Below are 13,940 nucleotides of genomic sequence, written 5' to 3' on the forward strand. Positions count from 1 at the left end.
ATAGCTTGAAACACATACAGTTGGAAACTTTGGCTCAGGACCTCTGTTCTTTGCCTCCATCTACAGTCCAGTAGGGGAAGTGTTCCGGGCTCGCCTTAGGCAGTTCCCCTCACTGGTCAACTGCTGCACCATTGACTGGTTCAGTGCTTGGCCACAGGAGGCACTACAGTCTGTAGCAACATCTTTCCTAAATGAGCTTCCAGAACTGGAGGCCAGCCCTACGACCCTCCAAAGCCTGGTAAGGAAAAGTGTGTGATATGTGTGTGTAAATGTATACAGGGTGTTACAGAGTGCTGTCTCTCTGTACAGGCACTGATGTGTGTTGAGATCCATCAAATGGTGTCCAGGAAGTGTGAGCAGTACCTGGCTGAACTTTCCCGCTACAACTACGTCACTCCTAAGAGTTACCTGGAGCTCCTCAGCATATTCTCATCTCTGATTGGCCAGAAGAAGCAGGAACTGCACAGTGCTCGGCAGCGAATGAAAACTGGCCTGGACAAAGTGATTTGGGAACATCAATTATTTTCTGCACTGTACATTCTACTGTATGTAATATACAAAAGTGTTTATGATTGTGTGTGTGTGTGTGTGTGTGTGTGTAGTTGTTGAGTACAGCAGAGGATGTGGCTAAGATGCAGGAAGAATTGGAGATGATGAGGCCTCAGCTGGAGGAGGCAGCCAAGGACACTGTGGTCACTATGGAGAAAATAAAAGTGAATAAAATGATACAAAAAAAAAATATATATGAATGCAAACATGGTGGAATAAAACTCAATCTTGAATTTTGTCGCCTGGGGAATGTGTTTGAGTGTAGGAAGACACGGTGGTAGCTGAGGAGACCCGTGTAGCGGTGCAGGCTGAGGAGGCTAAAGCCACTGAAAAGGCTTGTGTGGCTCAGGCTATTGCTGATGATGCTCAGAAAGATCTGAATGAAGCACTTCCTGCCATGGACGCCGCACTCGCTAGCCTGCAGTCCCTGAAAAAGAATGATGTCGTTGAGGTGCAAACGTCATATTTTCTGTTAACATTTGTACATATACAGCCAACGATTAGATCATGCCATCTCACAAGGAGAGGAATGTGTGTTTGTTGATGTACAGGTGAGGGCTATGCAGAGACCTCCTCAAGGAGTGAAGCTGGTTATAGAAGCTGTCTGCATCCTGAAGGGTATCAAACCTAAGAAAGTTGCTGGAGAGAAGCTCGGAGAGAAGGTTGATGACTACTGGGATGCAGGAAAGGGCCTTCTGCAAGATCCAGGAAAGTTTCTGGATAGTCTGTTTAAGTATGACAAGGTAGGGTGAAGATTTTGTATGTGAGGTCTATAAGCGTGTCCCTTTTGTTTGCTATGTGGCTATTATATTAAGAGATGTTGATTTTTTGTTGTTGTTTTTGGTGGTATTTTGAAGTACATACAATACCGTTCAAAAGTTGGGGTCAAAATTTATTCAACAAGGATGCATCAAATTGATCAAAAATGACAGTAAAGGCATTTATAGTGTTACAAAAGATTTCTATTTCAAATAAATGCTGTTATTTTGAACTTTCTAAAAGAAAAATGAATTCCACAGAAATATTAAGCAGCACAGTTTTCTGCATTAATAATAAAAAGAAAATTTTAATAATATTAAAATTTTAATTGTAATAATATTTCACAATATTATTGTTTTACTGTTTTTTTTAATCAAACAAAAGCAGCTTTGGTGAGAATTAAGAGACTTCTTTCAAAAACATTTAAAAATCTTTCCGGCCCCAAACATTTGAATGGTAGTGTATTTGCTTTTTTTTTTTTTTTTTTTTACCACAAAGTTGAAATATTTATGGCAACATTAATTACAACATTTTAGCCCAAAGTGTATAATATCCATTACCAAGCTCTTGTCTTCTTCCCACAGGACAACATCCCAGACGCTGTGATCAAGCAAGTGCAGCCTTACATTGACAACCCAGAGTTCCAGACTGAGTCAATCGCCAAGGTGTCCAAAGCCTGTACTTCTATCTGTCAGTGGGTGCGAGCGATGCATTTGTACCATTTTGTGGCCAGAGCTGTAGAGCCCAAACGGGTAGGAGCTTGATTCCTTTCTGCTAAATCCATTTTTTAGCTTAGATCTCATCAAATGGACATGTTTGGTTTGTGTATTTGATTTAATATGCCTGTGTCTTTTAAGGACAATCTGTCTTTTTTGTATGTAAAAAATATTTGTAGTGCTTTTCTGCCTGTTTGAAACATGTTGTTGTTGTGAACAAACCAAAACTAAGGCTTATTTCAATAATTATATTAATGTTTTAATATTTAATCTTTCTTTGTGTGTGTGAACAGCAAGCCTTGCAGGAAGCTCAGGAGGATCTGGCTGTAACACAGCGCATTCTGGATGATGCTAAAGAGAAACTAACAGCTGTAGAGGAGGGCATTGCCACCCTGCAGGCTAAGTATCATGAATGCCTGAGCAAGAGAGATGAGCTAGACGCCAAATGCCAGCTGTGTGAGAACAGATTGATCCGTGCAGATAAGGTGAGTGGAAAAAAACGATGTTCATTATACATTGAGTTTATACTGAGCACATGGAGGTTCAGACACAGGATGTTGTTGTGTGTGGCAGCTGATTGGTGGTCTGGCTGATGAGAAGGTGCGCTGGAGAGAGACAGTACAGCAACTGGAGTACATGGTGAATAATGTGGCAGGAGATGTGCTGCTTGCTGCAGGATACGTAGCTTACCTCGGACCCTTCACTGTGAGTGTGTGGGAGGGAAAATGCATGCTGGGTAGAATGATGTTTGAATGTCTTTCGTTAATTATGAGGGTTTTTGATTACAAAAACATGTCCAGGTCAGATTTTACCCCAAAAATCAAACAAAATAAATTGGAAATTCTATTTTCTCTTCTATATTTTATATTCTAGAGAGTCTTCTCGTTACCATAATGCAGAAAAAAAAACTCATCTTTGACATCTTATTGTGAGATTCAGCCATAGAGAGTTGATTTAAATACATGTATGTATGATTTTTGCAGGGAGAGTATCGTTCAGCTATGGCTGAGGAGTGGCTTAGAGGTTTTAAAGAGCTGACAGTTCCTCACACAGAACAGCCCAACCTGATCAGCACACTAGGAGACAAAGTCAAGATCCGCTCCTGGCAGGTTAGAGACCAACACATATGTACAACTTTGTACTCGTTGTACAACATTGTACATGTACTTAAGTGATGTTCATGGACATAAAATATTATTTTTATTAAGTTTTATTTTTTTATATACACTACCGTTCAAAAGTTTGGGGTCGGTACGATTTTAAATACTTTTAAAAGAATTCTCTTCTGCTAACCATGGCTGCGCTTATTTGATTAAAAATACAACAAAAATCAGTTATAGTATTAAATATTATTCCAGTGTAAATCAGCTGTTTTCTGTGTGAATATATAGTAAAGTGTAATTTATTCCTGTGATCAAAGCTGAATTTTCAGCATCACCAGTGTCAGTGTCTTCAGTGTCAAATGATCCTTCACAAATCAGTATAATATGAGGATTTGATGCTCAAGAAACATTTATTATTATTATTAATGTTGAAACAGTTGTTGGTCTGTCAGTTGTACAGTTTTTTTTTTTTTTCAGGATTCTTTGATGAATAGGAAGTTCAAAAGAACAGCATTTGTTTGAAATAGAATCTTTTGTAACATTATAAATGTCTTTACTGTCCTTGATAAATAAAAGTATTGATTTCTTTCCTCCAGAAAATAAAAATAAAATTCTCACTGACCCCAAACTTTTGAACGGTACTGTATATGTATGTGTGCAATTTTGTGTAGATTGCAGGGCTGCCCAAGGATAGTCTCTCTGTTGAGAATGGAGTAATTGCACAGTACTCTCAGCGCTGGCCTCTGTTCATCGATCCGCAGGGACAGGCCAACAAGTGGATTAAGAACATGGTAAGAATTATACAGAATTATACTAGAATATTTTTTACCTTACATAACAAAACTAACTAGCTGAATTGTGCACTAGCATTCAAAGGTTTTGGATCAGTAAAAACAGTACTATTGTGAAATATAATTATAATTTATAATAGGTGTTCTCTATTTTAATGTTTTTTAAAATGTAACTTATTCCTGTGTCGGCAAAGCTGAATTGTCAAGCAGCCATTACTCCAGTCTTCAGTGTCAGGAAACTTTTAGTATTCTTTGATGAATAGAAAGTTCAAAAGAATCCCTTTTTTATTATAGAAATCTCATTATAAATGTCTTTACTCTCACTTTTGATCAGTTTAATGCAGTGCATTCTTGCTGAGTAAAAGTATTAATTCCTTACAAAAAAACCTTTTAAATGGTACTAGTGTATGTCATTTACCACAATTGAACTTTTTTCTGCCTTTTCTCATAGTCTTTGTTTTGTTCTGTTTCCGCAGGAGCGTGATAACAGATTGGATGTGATGAAGTTGAGTGACCGGGACTTCCTGCGTAGTTTAGAAAATGCTATCCGCTTTGGGAAGCCTTGCTTGCTGGAGAATGTTGGGGAGGATCTAGACCCTGCACTGGACCCTGTGCTCCTACGACAGGTACACATCACTGTTTTGTGCAAATAAATCATAAAATAAAGCTCAAAAGCTGCTATAGCTAGGCTAGCATATATTTTTAAAGTGTTCAATGGTCAATATTTAAATCAACCTTTTGTTTTAGTATTTCTTACAAGACAATCAGTTTTACACTGAAGGCAGCTGTGTATGCTCCTCAGACATATATCCATGAAGGCAACGTAGTTCTAAAGCTCGGAGATGCTGTCATTCACTATCATGACGACTTCAAGATGTACATTACCACTAAGCTGCCCAACCCACATTACTCACCCGAGATCTCTACTAAAGTCACTCTCATTAACTTCACCCTCTCACCCAGGTGCTGCTCTTACATTTCTTCAGACATAAACATAATGAAGGCTTCTAGGTTGGGAGATAGATCCTGAATTTCACATGTGCTGGGTTTCCGTGTGTGTTAATGCAGTGGGCTAGAGGATCAGCTACTAGGGTGTCTCGTAGCTGAAGAGAGACCCGATCTGGAAGGGGCGAAGAACCAACTCATTGTGAGTAACGCACAAATGAAACAGGAATTAAAGGAGATAGAAGATCAGATCCTGTTCCGACTGAGCTCTTCAGAGGGAAACCCTGTCGATGACGAGGAACTGATAAGAGTGCTTGCGGCCTCCAAAGTCAAAGCCGAAGAAATTCAGGTATGTCTGAAAGAAATGCTTGTGTCTTCCTTGCTTGAAAGGCTAAATGTGCCTTCTGTTTAATTTAGCATCTACAGTAAAAGTATCTAATACTAAACAAGCGATGTTTTGTAGGCTAAAGTGACTGCAGCGGAGGCGACTGAGAGGGACATTGACGCCACACGTCTGGAATATGTTCCAGTGGCTGTCCGAGCCCAGATACTCTTCTTTTGCGTGTCAGATCTGTCAAACGTGGACCCCATGTACCAATACTCTCTGGAGTGGTTCCTGGGTATTTTCTTGGGTGGCATTGCCAACTCAAAGCGAGCAGGTAGAGAACATGCCCTCCTATTTTTAAAACTATGTACTGAAGAACCTGCCAAATTTTTTTAAACCAGTGGTTCTTGACCTTTTTGACTTCAAGGCCCCTTATTGTCCACCACAACAATATTCAAAGGCTCCATAACTTTTCCAGTTGTTCGTAATTTACTGGATAAGGATCAAGTATAAGGATTTTTAAAATATATATTTTTTATTTAGAATTTCTATCCGATAAAATATTTTAGAGCTTGGCATGACTTCAAAAAAAGTCATGAAAATGAATAAAATCTTATTGCTCCATGTTCGTTTTATTAATTTACATGACATTTCCAGATCTACGTAGTAATCACACTTTTAAAATGAGGTTATCTGATACATCCAGGTTTTCCATGACTGTGAGAACCCTGTTTTTTCTTGATTTAATAGAAGACATCACTTCTTTTATATATCAACTAACTGTTTAACAAACTGTCTTGGCTTCTCTCCCCACAGAGACAGTGAAGGAGCGTATTTTCAACATTAATGAGTTCTTCACCTTCAGCTTGTACAGTAACGTCTGTCGCAGCCTTTTTGAGAAACACAAGCTGATGTTTGCCTTCCTCCTGTGTGCCAGAATCCTGATGAATGACAGCAAGATTGATATGGTTAGCGAGATAAAAAAAAAAAAAACAGGATTAAAAGTCTCTCTCTCTTCCTCTATCTTTCGTCTCTATCTTAACCTTTTTACTTTCCATCCGGCAAATATTTACGGAAAATGTTTATCAGAGATTATCAGTGACCACACAAGGACATTTAAAAAAAAAAAATCATTAAGTGAATTCTGTTTCCATTTTCTTTTGATCTTTATCACTCAAGCTGCTGTTAATAATGCTAATGTTTATTCCACTGTTCATTTGTCTGTTCAAGGCTTCTGGATTTATAGTCAACATTGTGTTGTCACATCATTGCCAATGTTTGTAATGATGAATAAATAATAACATAGTAAAGAGAGATCTTGGGGACTTATATCTGGATGTGACCCATTTATATATAAATGTCCTTTGTGTGTACAGGCTGAGTGGCGATACATGTTATCTGGGGGCCGGCCCCAGCAGGAGGCTCCTAATCCTGCTCCAAACTGGCTGTCCATGAGAGCCTGGCAGGACATATTGGCACTGAGCGCCCTGCCAACTTTTAGTAACCTGCCAGAGAGTTTCTCCAAACATGAATCAGCCTTCAAGAATATATTTGACAGCAGCCAGCCACACAGGTAGCCACAAACGCACATGCAAGCCCTATTAAAGGCTATAAATGGTATCATTATTGTGCGTGACAGGTTTAGATTCTCAGTTTATATGCATATGTGTTTGAATGTGAACAGGGAGACTCTTCCAGGTGAGTGGGACAGCGACTTAGACTCGTTTCAGAAGCTGCTGGTTCTTCGCTGTTTGAGAGCTGACCGGCTTACTCACGGCCTGCAGGACTTTGTGGCTTCACAGCTGGGTCAGAGTTTCATTGAACCCCAGGTACCCAAACATTTACACCACATTCATGTAATCATATAATAACATTAGTAATCTAATAGCATTTTGATATTGATGGAACTAAACAACACACTGCTTATGTAACTTCACATTAGAATGTTAAATAAACAGAGGCTAAAGACACAATTTTAATTCACCCTTTAGCAGGTATTTGCATACTTTTGAGTCATACTAATAATGTGTTTCACTATGACTCATTGTTTTTGGTCATGATTTGTAATTTCTCTCATTTCACCATGTTTCTCTTGCCTCTCAGACATCAGACCTGTCTGCTGTGTTTAAAGAGTCGTCTCCCTCCACCGCTCTCATTTTTGTGCTTTCTCCTGGTACCGACCCCGCTGCTGACCTCTATAAGTTTGCAGAGGTCATGAAGTTTTCGAAGAAGATGAACGCCATCTCCCTTGGGCAAGGCCAGGTCAGAACATACAGTAGACCATCCAGAAATAAAGAAATATATGCACAAACTGATATCATAATTGTAGCTTCTGACTAGGTTGTCTCTAATATGTCCTACATGCCATTTCAGTCAGTTCAAAGTGTCCACCACTTCATACCTTTGAGACCTTGAGCCTGACGAGCACTAATAAAAATTACTTCCCACCCCAGTGCTAATTATGTTCCTATTTAAAGTTTCTGAAAGGCTGCAATATTCTGTGTCACCTATTAAGAACTGTGACATACCTGACCTACAGGCTCACACCAACTGGCTAATATATATATTCACCATTACACTAATATCTTAACAATGTAACATGCGGTTCATGTCTTTAGAGCAAAGACAGTACTTGCCTAAACAACATGCATATACCCTTTAAGGGCTTTTATATGTATTTTCATGTTAATTATATCTTTAATATAGTGAAGTGTGTTCAGCTAAACATGGACTAAGGGCCCATTCACACCAAGGATGATAACTATAACGACGATAAAGATATAGTTCTAAAAATCATACTCAATATTAAAGAATAGCAGAGTTCACACCACAACTATAACGATAACGACACAGAGAAGCGATATGGTTGGGATCATTTTTTAGAACGATAAAAACGTTGAGAGCCAATCAGAAATCCATCTTGTGTGGAAGCTAATATAGTTATCTTTATAGTTATCATTCCTGGTGTGAACGGGCCTTAAGACTGTGAATATTTGAGTATATTGACTATATTAGGCTGAAAGTATTTATTGTATGTCAGGGCCCCAGTGCTGAAACCTTGATGCACCATGCCATGGAGAAAGGAAAATGGGTCTTCTTTCAGAACTGTCACCTTGCTCCCAGCTGGATGCCATCTCTGGAGAGACTCATTGAGAACATCGATTCTGACAAAGTTTGACACACCTGACTAGCTATTTCAGTTTCTATAGACTGTTTATCGGAAAATCTATTAACTGTATTATATTTATTGCATTTTTCAAAAGTAAGAGTTTTTAAATATATTGAAAAACCTGTTTGTACCATAGGTCCATCGGGATTTCCGCCTTTGGCTCACTAGTCTGCCTAGCAACAAGTTCCCAGTGTCCATTCTGCAAAATGGCTCCAAGATGACCATAGAACCACCACGGGGCATTAAAGCCAATCTTCTGAAGACCTACGCCAGCCTCACTGATGATTTCATCACTTCATGCACTAAGGTTCGTGTTGAAAAGATGTTTTCAGAAATACCCAACTTGAGAAAAACACAGCATCATATTTAATTGTGATTATAGTAAATGTATTATAGTAAATGTACAGTTCAAAAGTTTGGGGTCGGGAAGATTTTTTAAATGTTTTTGTCTCTTATACTCACAAAGACTTTGATGAATAGAACATTCATAAGAACAGCATTCATTTAAAATAAAAATCTTTTGTAACATTATACAAAAATTTACAGTCACTTTTGATCAATGCATGCTTGCTGAATAAAATAAAAAATTTCTTTAGAAAAATAATAAAATTGACCCAAAACTTGTGTACAGTAGTTTACTAAAGTATACATATGTGTAAATATATAATATAAAATATTTATTATTATTAAATATATTTCTTGCTTACTCTGTCTCTGTCTGTCTTTCTTTATTTTGGCAGACAGCCGAGATAAAGGCTCTCCTCCTGTCCCTGTGCCTTTTCCATGGAAATGCCATTGAGCGCAGGAAATTCGGCCCACTAGGATTTAACATTCCATACGAGTTTACGGATGGGGACCTGAACATCTGCATTAGCCAGCTGAAAATGTTCCTGGATGAGTATCAGGACATCCCATACAAGGCAAAACCAGACGTTCTCTTGCAACCCACCCACACACACACACACACACACACACACATATTCATGCCTCTCTGCAGAGTATGTTCCTTCCTTTGAGTGCTTCCATAGCTGATTAGGCATATATTAGGTAACTAAAACATGCCATTTTAAGCAGTTACAGAGCATCTAAACATTTGTATTAGGTAGTGGTTATATTTGTATTATTTATAAAGGAAGACACTCTCACAAATCTTTCTGATCTGGTTTTCATTTTTCTCTTTCTCCCTCTCTGTTTAGGTTCTAAAGTATACTGCGGGGGAAATAAACTATGGGGGTCGTGTGACGGACAACTGGGATCGCCGTTGCATCCTAAACATCCTGGAGGATTTCTACTGCCCTGCTGTCCTGGGCCCTGAACACCTTTACTCTCCTTCTGGAGAATACAGACAAATCAGCACTGAGAATAATATCAAGGTCCAAAACTCATGTCTCTAATGTAATCCCAACCTCAAGTATTAGGAAAAAATAAAGCTGATCTCAGATCAGTGTAAAAGTAACTTCTCCCTCCACAGGGCACAGGCTCACAATTCAGCACAGTCTTGTGTTCTATTGTTTTTAAGGTTATGCACATCTCATTTTTTGTGCAGGGTTATTTGACATACTTTCGTGGTCTACCAATAAATGACTCACCAGAGATCTTTGGCCTCCATGACAACGCCAACATCAGCTTTGCACAAAATGAGACATTTGCACTGCTGGGAACTTTAGTGAAGCTCCAGCCCAGAGTAGCAGCTAGCGGAGGCAAGTCCAGAGATGAGGTATGTGTCTATATGCATTTATGTACATTTTATATGCCATTTATATATATATATATATATATGTACACTACCGTTCAAATGTTTGAGGTCAGTAAAATTGTTTTGAAAAAAGTGATGTTCTTACTAAGCATTTTAAAAAACAAAGCTTTCTCTTTTTGATAGTATCCATGTGTTTTCAAATGCAAAGCAGTGTGGCGATTAACATAGCGACTGCAGTGTTAACACTGCAATTATGGATTTTTCTTACAACCTGTTATGTAAAATGATAATGTAAAATGCGTATGCTTTTTGAATTTAATGCACGCTCTTTTCTCATCTACACATTAAGATCATAGAGGAAATAGTGGAGGGGATTGTGGAGAAGATTCCTAATCTCATTAACGTGCAGGAGGTCATGAAGAAATACCCAGTGATGTATGAAGAATCTATGAACACTGTCCTAGTTCAGGAGGTTATAAGGTACGTTTTTAAAATGTGCATAATTAATGTATAAATGATATACAAAGACCTTTAAATATACACTACCATGCAAAAGTTTGGGTTCAGTGTGATTTATTTTTTAAAGAAATTAATACTTTTATTCAATCCTGATTTTTTTTTTTTATCACAGTTTCCACAGAAATATTAAAGCTCCAGTCCGTAACTTTTTTAAGTTAAAAATAATCCAAAATAATTATATTAAAAAAAACTTATTCTGCCAGTGGTCAAAACTCTCTGCTTGCCATAGCTAGATTCAAAACGGTTAGCTTGTAATAATGATTTTAACTCCAGTGGTACTGGTGGGTTTCCGCGGGAAATTCGAGCATGTCTTTGCGTCATGACGTCACATCCGTACACATAAAGGAGTTTCGGCTAGCCGGCTATACTGCGCGTGACGAGATGTTTAGATGTATAGGCTTTTCTCGCAGCACTTTACATAAACGTATGGCATCCAGAAAGATCCAAACAACAATCATCAGTGTCAACTGGAGATTCAGCAGTTATAAAACCCAAAAGACTTCGTACTTCGGATTTAAGGTGGCTAGAGAAAGAGAAAGAAACCGTCTCATGCGAACACAAGGATTTAAACATCGGCGGGGCTTTTGAAAAGTGCGTGAACTCCGTGTTTTGAAGGGGTTCAAAACGGAAGAAGAGACGGCTTTTTTCTGCTGAACAAGTAAGACATTTCAATAGTTCAATCGTGTAACAGTACGTTTTCTTAATTCACACAGTTATGGAGTTTCCTTTGTTGTGCCTTTCTCGTTTTGCTATTATGGAGAATATGAATTCTGAACTACGGAGGTAGCTGCTAACCATAAAACACATTAGATTTAACATTAGTCACGCAATGCTGATGTTGTTAACATGAACAATTTGAGAACAAAGTAGGCTATAATTTGCACGGTTGCTGTAAATCGCGTTGATTAAATCTAACGAAGCTTATCATGTCGAATGCTTTTTCCCCCTTAGTTGGTCAGAACAAAAATGGATTTTACTTACTTGTTCAGAAGACATTTTCTTATGAAAATTCTTATGTTGGTCAAACTTTCAAAAAGTGAATCTGTGATTCTGTATGCCAGTATCCACACAGCGCGGTGACTGACAGCACCACTCGCCTGAAAACACTGTGTTCATCCGCGCTGTTTCATGCCGATTTACAACCCACGTAAAGATGATAATTCCGCGAATCACTGCAGTTACAGATTTCGAACAGAGAGATGGCGACAAAGAGGAAAAGATACGGACTGCAGCTTTAAGCAGAAACTGTTTTCAACATTGATAATAATAAGAAATGTTTCTTGACCAGTAAATCAGCATATTAGAATGATTTCTGAAGGATCATGTGACACTGAAAACTGGAGTAATGATGCTGAAAAATCAGCTTTGCAACACAGGAATAAATTACAATTTTAAATATATTCAAATAGAATTTAAATTGTAATTATATTACTTTTTTCCTGTATCCTTAATCAAATAAATGCAATTTTGGTGAGCATAAGAGACTTTTTTCCAAAACATTTTTAATCGTTTGTGTGTATTTAGAAATCACTAAGCACACTAAAAATGCACCTCTCTATCACTTTCACAGATATAATAAGTTGTTATCAGTGATTTCTCAGAGTCTCAGTGATCAGGTGAAGGCTTTGAAGGGTTTGGTGGTTATGTCTTCTGAACTGGAGCTGATGTCTAACAGTCTGTTCATCAACGCTGTTCCAGAAATATGGAAGGCCAAGGCAAGAATCTCCCGAATGTTAACCATGCAAGACATACACAGAATTTGTGGAATGACTATGTAAAGACTATGCAAATGCTCTTGTGCATGTAACTGAAATCAGAGATAGCTCTATGATTATTTAGGCTTCGGGTTTAGACTTATTTGAAATATTTAAAATGGGACACAGCTACCATAAAATTCTTCTTTTTATATTTTTTCCAGGCATATCCATCTCTTAAGCCTTTGGCCTCCTGGGTGTCAGATCTGGTCCAGCGTATCAGCTTTTTGCAGAACTGGATCTCAGATGGCATTCCTGCTGTATTCTGGATCAGTGGGTTCTTCTTCCCCCAGGCCTTCCTTACAGGAACCCTGCAGAACTTTGCCCGTGGTTCTCTGGTCTCCATTGACACCATTGCATTTGACTTCAAGGTGCATAATCTGCTTTCAACAGCAAGGCTTTCTTGCATTAAACTCAGTGTAATTCAATTTGAAGCCTCAACTATGTTTCCATATTAAGCTCTCAAAGCAAGCTTGATATTTGATAGACCATTAAGAGAAGTACAATACACCTGAGAAGGTCAAACATCGAAATAGAACGTTCTCTTGCATATCTGAATCAATCATTCTTTTTGTTTTATTACCTTTCGTCGAACCCTCTTTTAGGTTATGAAGGAAGCAGTAGCAGAGCTGACTGAGAGGCCCAACATGGGCTGCTTCATCCACGGTCTGTTTCTGGAAGGGGCACGCTGGGATGCAGAGACAGGCCAGCTTGCTGAATCCCGTCCCAAAGAGCTCTACACAGAGATGGCTGTTATCTGGATGGTACCCGTTCCCAACCGCAAACCCCCTCTATCTGGAATCTACGTGTGTCCTATCTACAAAACTCTTACTCGTGCTGGTGAGCAATTTGAATAGCATTTCTTTAAGAAACTTGCCACAGTCTTTTGTTAATGAGTTATGACTGTACACCCTGTGGAGTCATTGTGATTTATATGAGAATTTGGGTTGCGTTTTACCACAGAGATCTGAAAAGTGATGTTTTTCCTCCACAGGAACTCTCTCTACCACCGGGCACTCAACCAACTACGTGATATCAGTTGAGCTGCCCACAGATCGTTCACAGGGGCACTGGATCAAACAGGGTGTGGCGTTGATCTGTGCGCTTGACTACTAGATTCTCACTCAAACACACTTTCATTTATACACTCACAACAGCTTGAACAAACATGGGAAAAATACAGAATGACAAAAATAAAATGCACTATCATTTTCTGCACTGCAATATTTTATATTCAAGATATCTCTGGAAATTAACACTTTAAATCAGTTATACATATACAGTAAATATGTATAATGTACTGTATATTAGTTATTAGTTAGTATATTTATATACTATCATAGTATTTATTAATATTTTGAATTAGCTTTTATTTTCAAATTTTAGTTTGTTTCAGTAATTCTATTATGTGCTTTTTTTAATTTTCATTAGTTTTTCTTAATTTTAATTTTAATTTTAGTGTCAGTTTCAGTTAGTTGTGCAGGGCAATTTTCATTATTATTTTTTTCTTTATTTCTTCTCTAATATTATAATTTGTTTTATTTCAGCTTTATTTGAATAAATGAAAAATAGTTTCAATAATTTTTGTTAACCATAACAACACTAAACATTAGA

General features: G+C 38.0%; 1 protein-coding gene across 1 annotated transcript in view; it reads left to right on the forward strand.

Annotated features, from left to right (window-relative positions):
- dnah1 (dynein, axonemal, heavy chain 1) overlaps positions 1-13,539 on the forward strand; it is a 34,648-nt gene extending 21,109 nt beyond the window's left edge. The window contains exons 49-76 of the mRNA XM_056248621.1: positions 67-238; positions 310-501; positions 603-713; positions 815-1,000; positions 1,101-1,292; positions 1,893-2,060; positions 2,318-2,509; positions 2,598-2,729; positions 3,008-3,133; positions 3,799-3,918; positions 4,395-4,544; positions 4,721-4,881; positions 4,987-5,212; positions 5,327-5,522; positions 6,005-6,156; positions 6,565-6,761; positions 6,873-7,017; positions 7,292-7,450; positions 8,229-8,360; positions 8,494-8,664; positions 9,098-9,277; positions 9,554-9,730; positions 9,904-10,074; positions 10,403-10,533; positions 12,143-12,287; positions 12,491-12,697; positions 12,932-13,166; positions 13,321-13,539. Coding sequence (XP_056104596.1) covers positions 67-238; positions 310-501; positions 603-713; positions 815-1,000; positions 1,101-1,292; positions 1,893-2,060; positions 2,318-2,509; positions 2,598-2,729; positions 3,008-3,133; positions 3,799-3,918; positions 4,395-4,544; positions 4,721-4,881; positions 4,987-5,212; positions 5,327-5,522; positions 6,005-6,156; positions 6,565-6,761; positions 6,873-7,017; positions 7,292-7,450; positions 8,229-8,360; positions 8,494-8,664; positions 9,098-9,277; positions 9,554-9,730; positions 9,904-10,074; positions 10,403-10,533; positions 12,143-12,287; positions 12,491-12,697; positions 12,932-13,166; positions 13,321-13,442 — 4,648 coding nt within the window. The 3' untranslated portion in view covers positions 13,443-13,539. The remainder of the gene's footprint in view (positions 1-66; positions 239-309; positions 502-602; positions 714-814; positions 1,001-1,100; positions 1,293-1,892; positions 2,061-2,317; positions 2,510-2,597; positions 2,730-3,007; positions 3,134-3,798; positions 3,919-4,394; positions 4,545-4,720; positions 4,882-4,986; positions 5,213-5,326; positions 5,523-6,004; positions 6,157-6,564; positions 6,762-6,872; positions 7,018-7,291; positions 7,451-8,228; positions 8,361-8,493; positions 8,665-9,097; positions 9,278-9,553; positions 9,731-9,903; positions 10,075-10,402; positions 10,534-12,142; positions 12,288-12,490; positions 12,698-12,931; positions 13,167-13,320) is intronic.
- The last annotated feature ends 401 nt before the right edge of the window (positions 13,540-13,940 follow it).

The sequence above is a fragment of the Rhinichthys klamathensis genome, unplaced genomic scaffold (assembly GCF_029890125.1).
Source record: "Rhinichthys klamathensis goyatoka isolate OS25496 unplaced genomic scaffold, OSU_Roscu_1.1 h1tg000056l_1, whole genome shotgun sequence".
NCBI classification, from domain to species: Eukaryota; Metazoa; Chordata; class Actinopteri; order Cypriniformes; family Leuciscidae; genus Rhinichthys; species Rhinichthys klamathensis.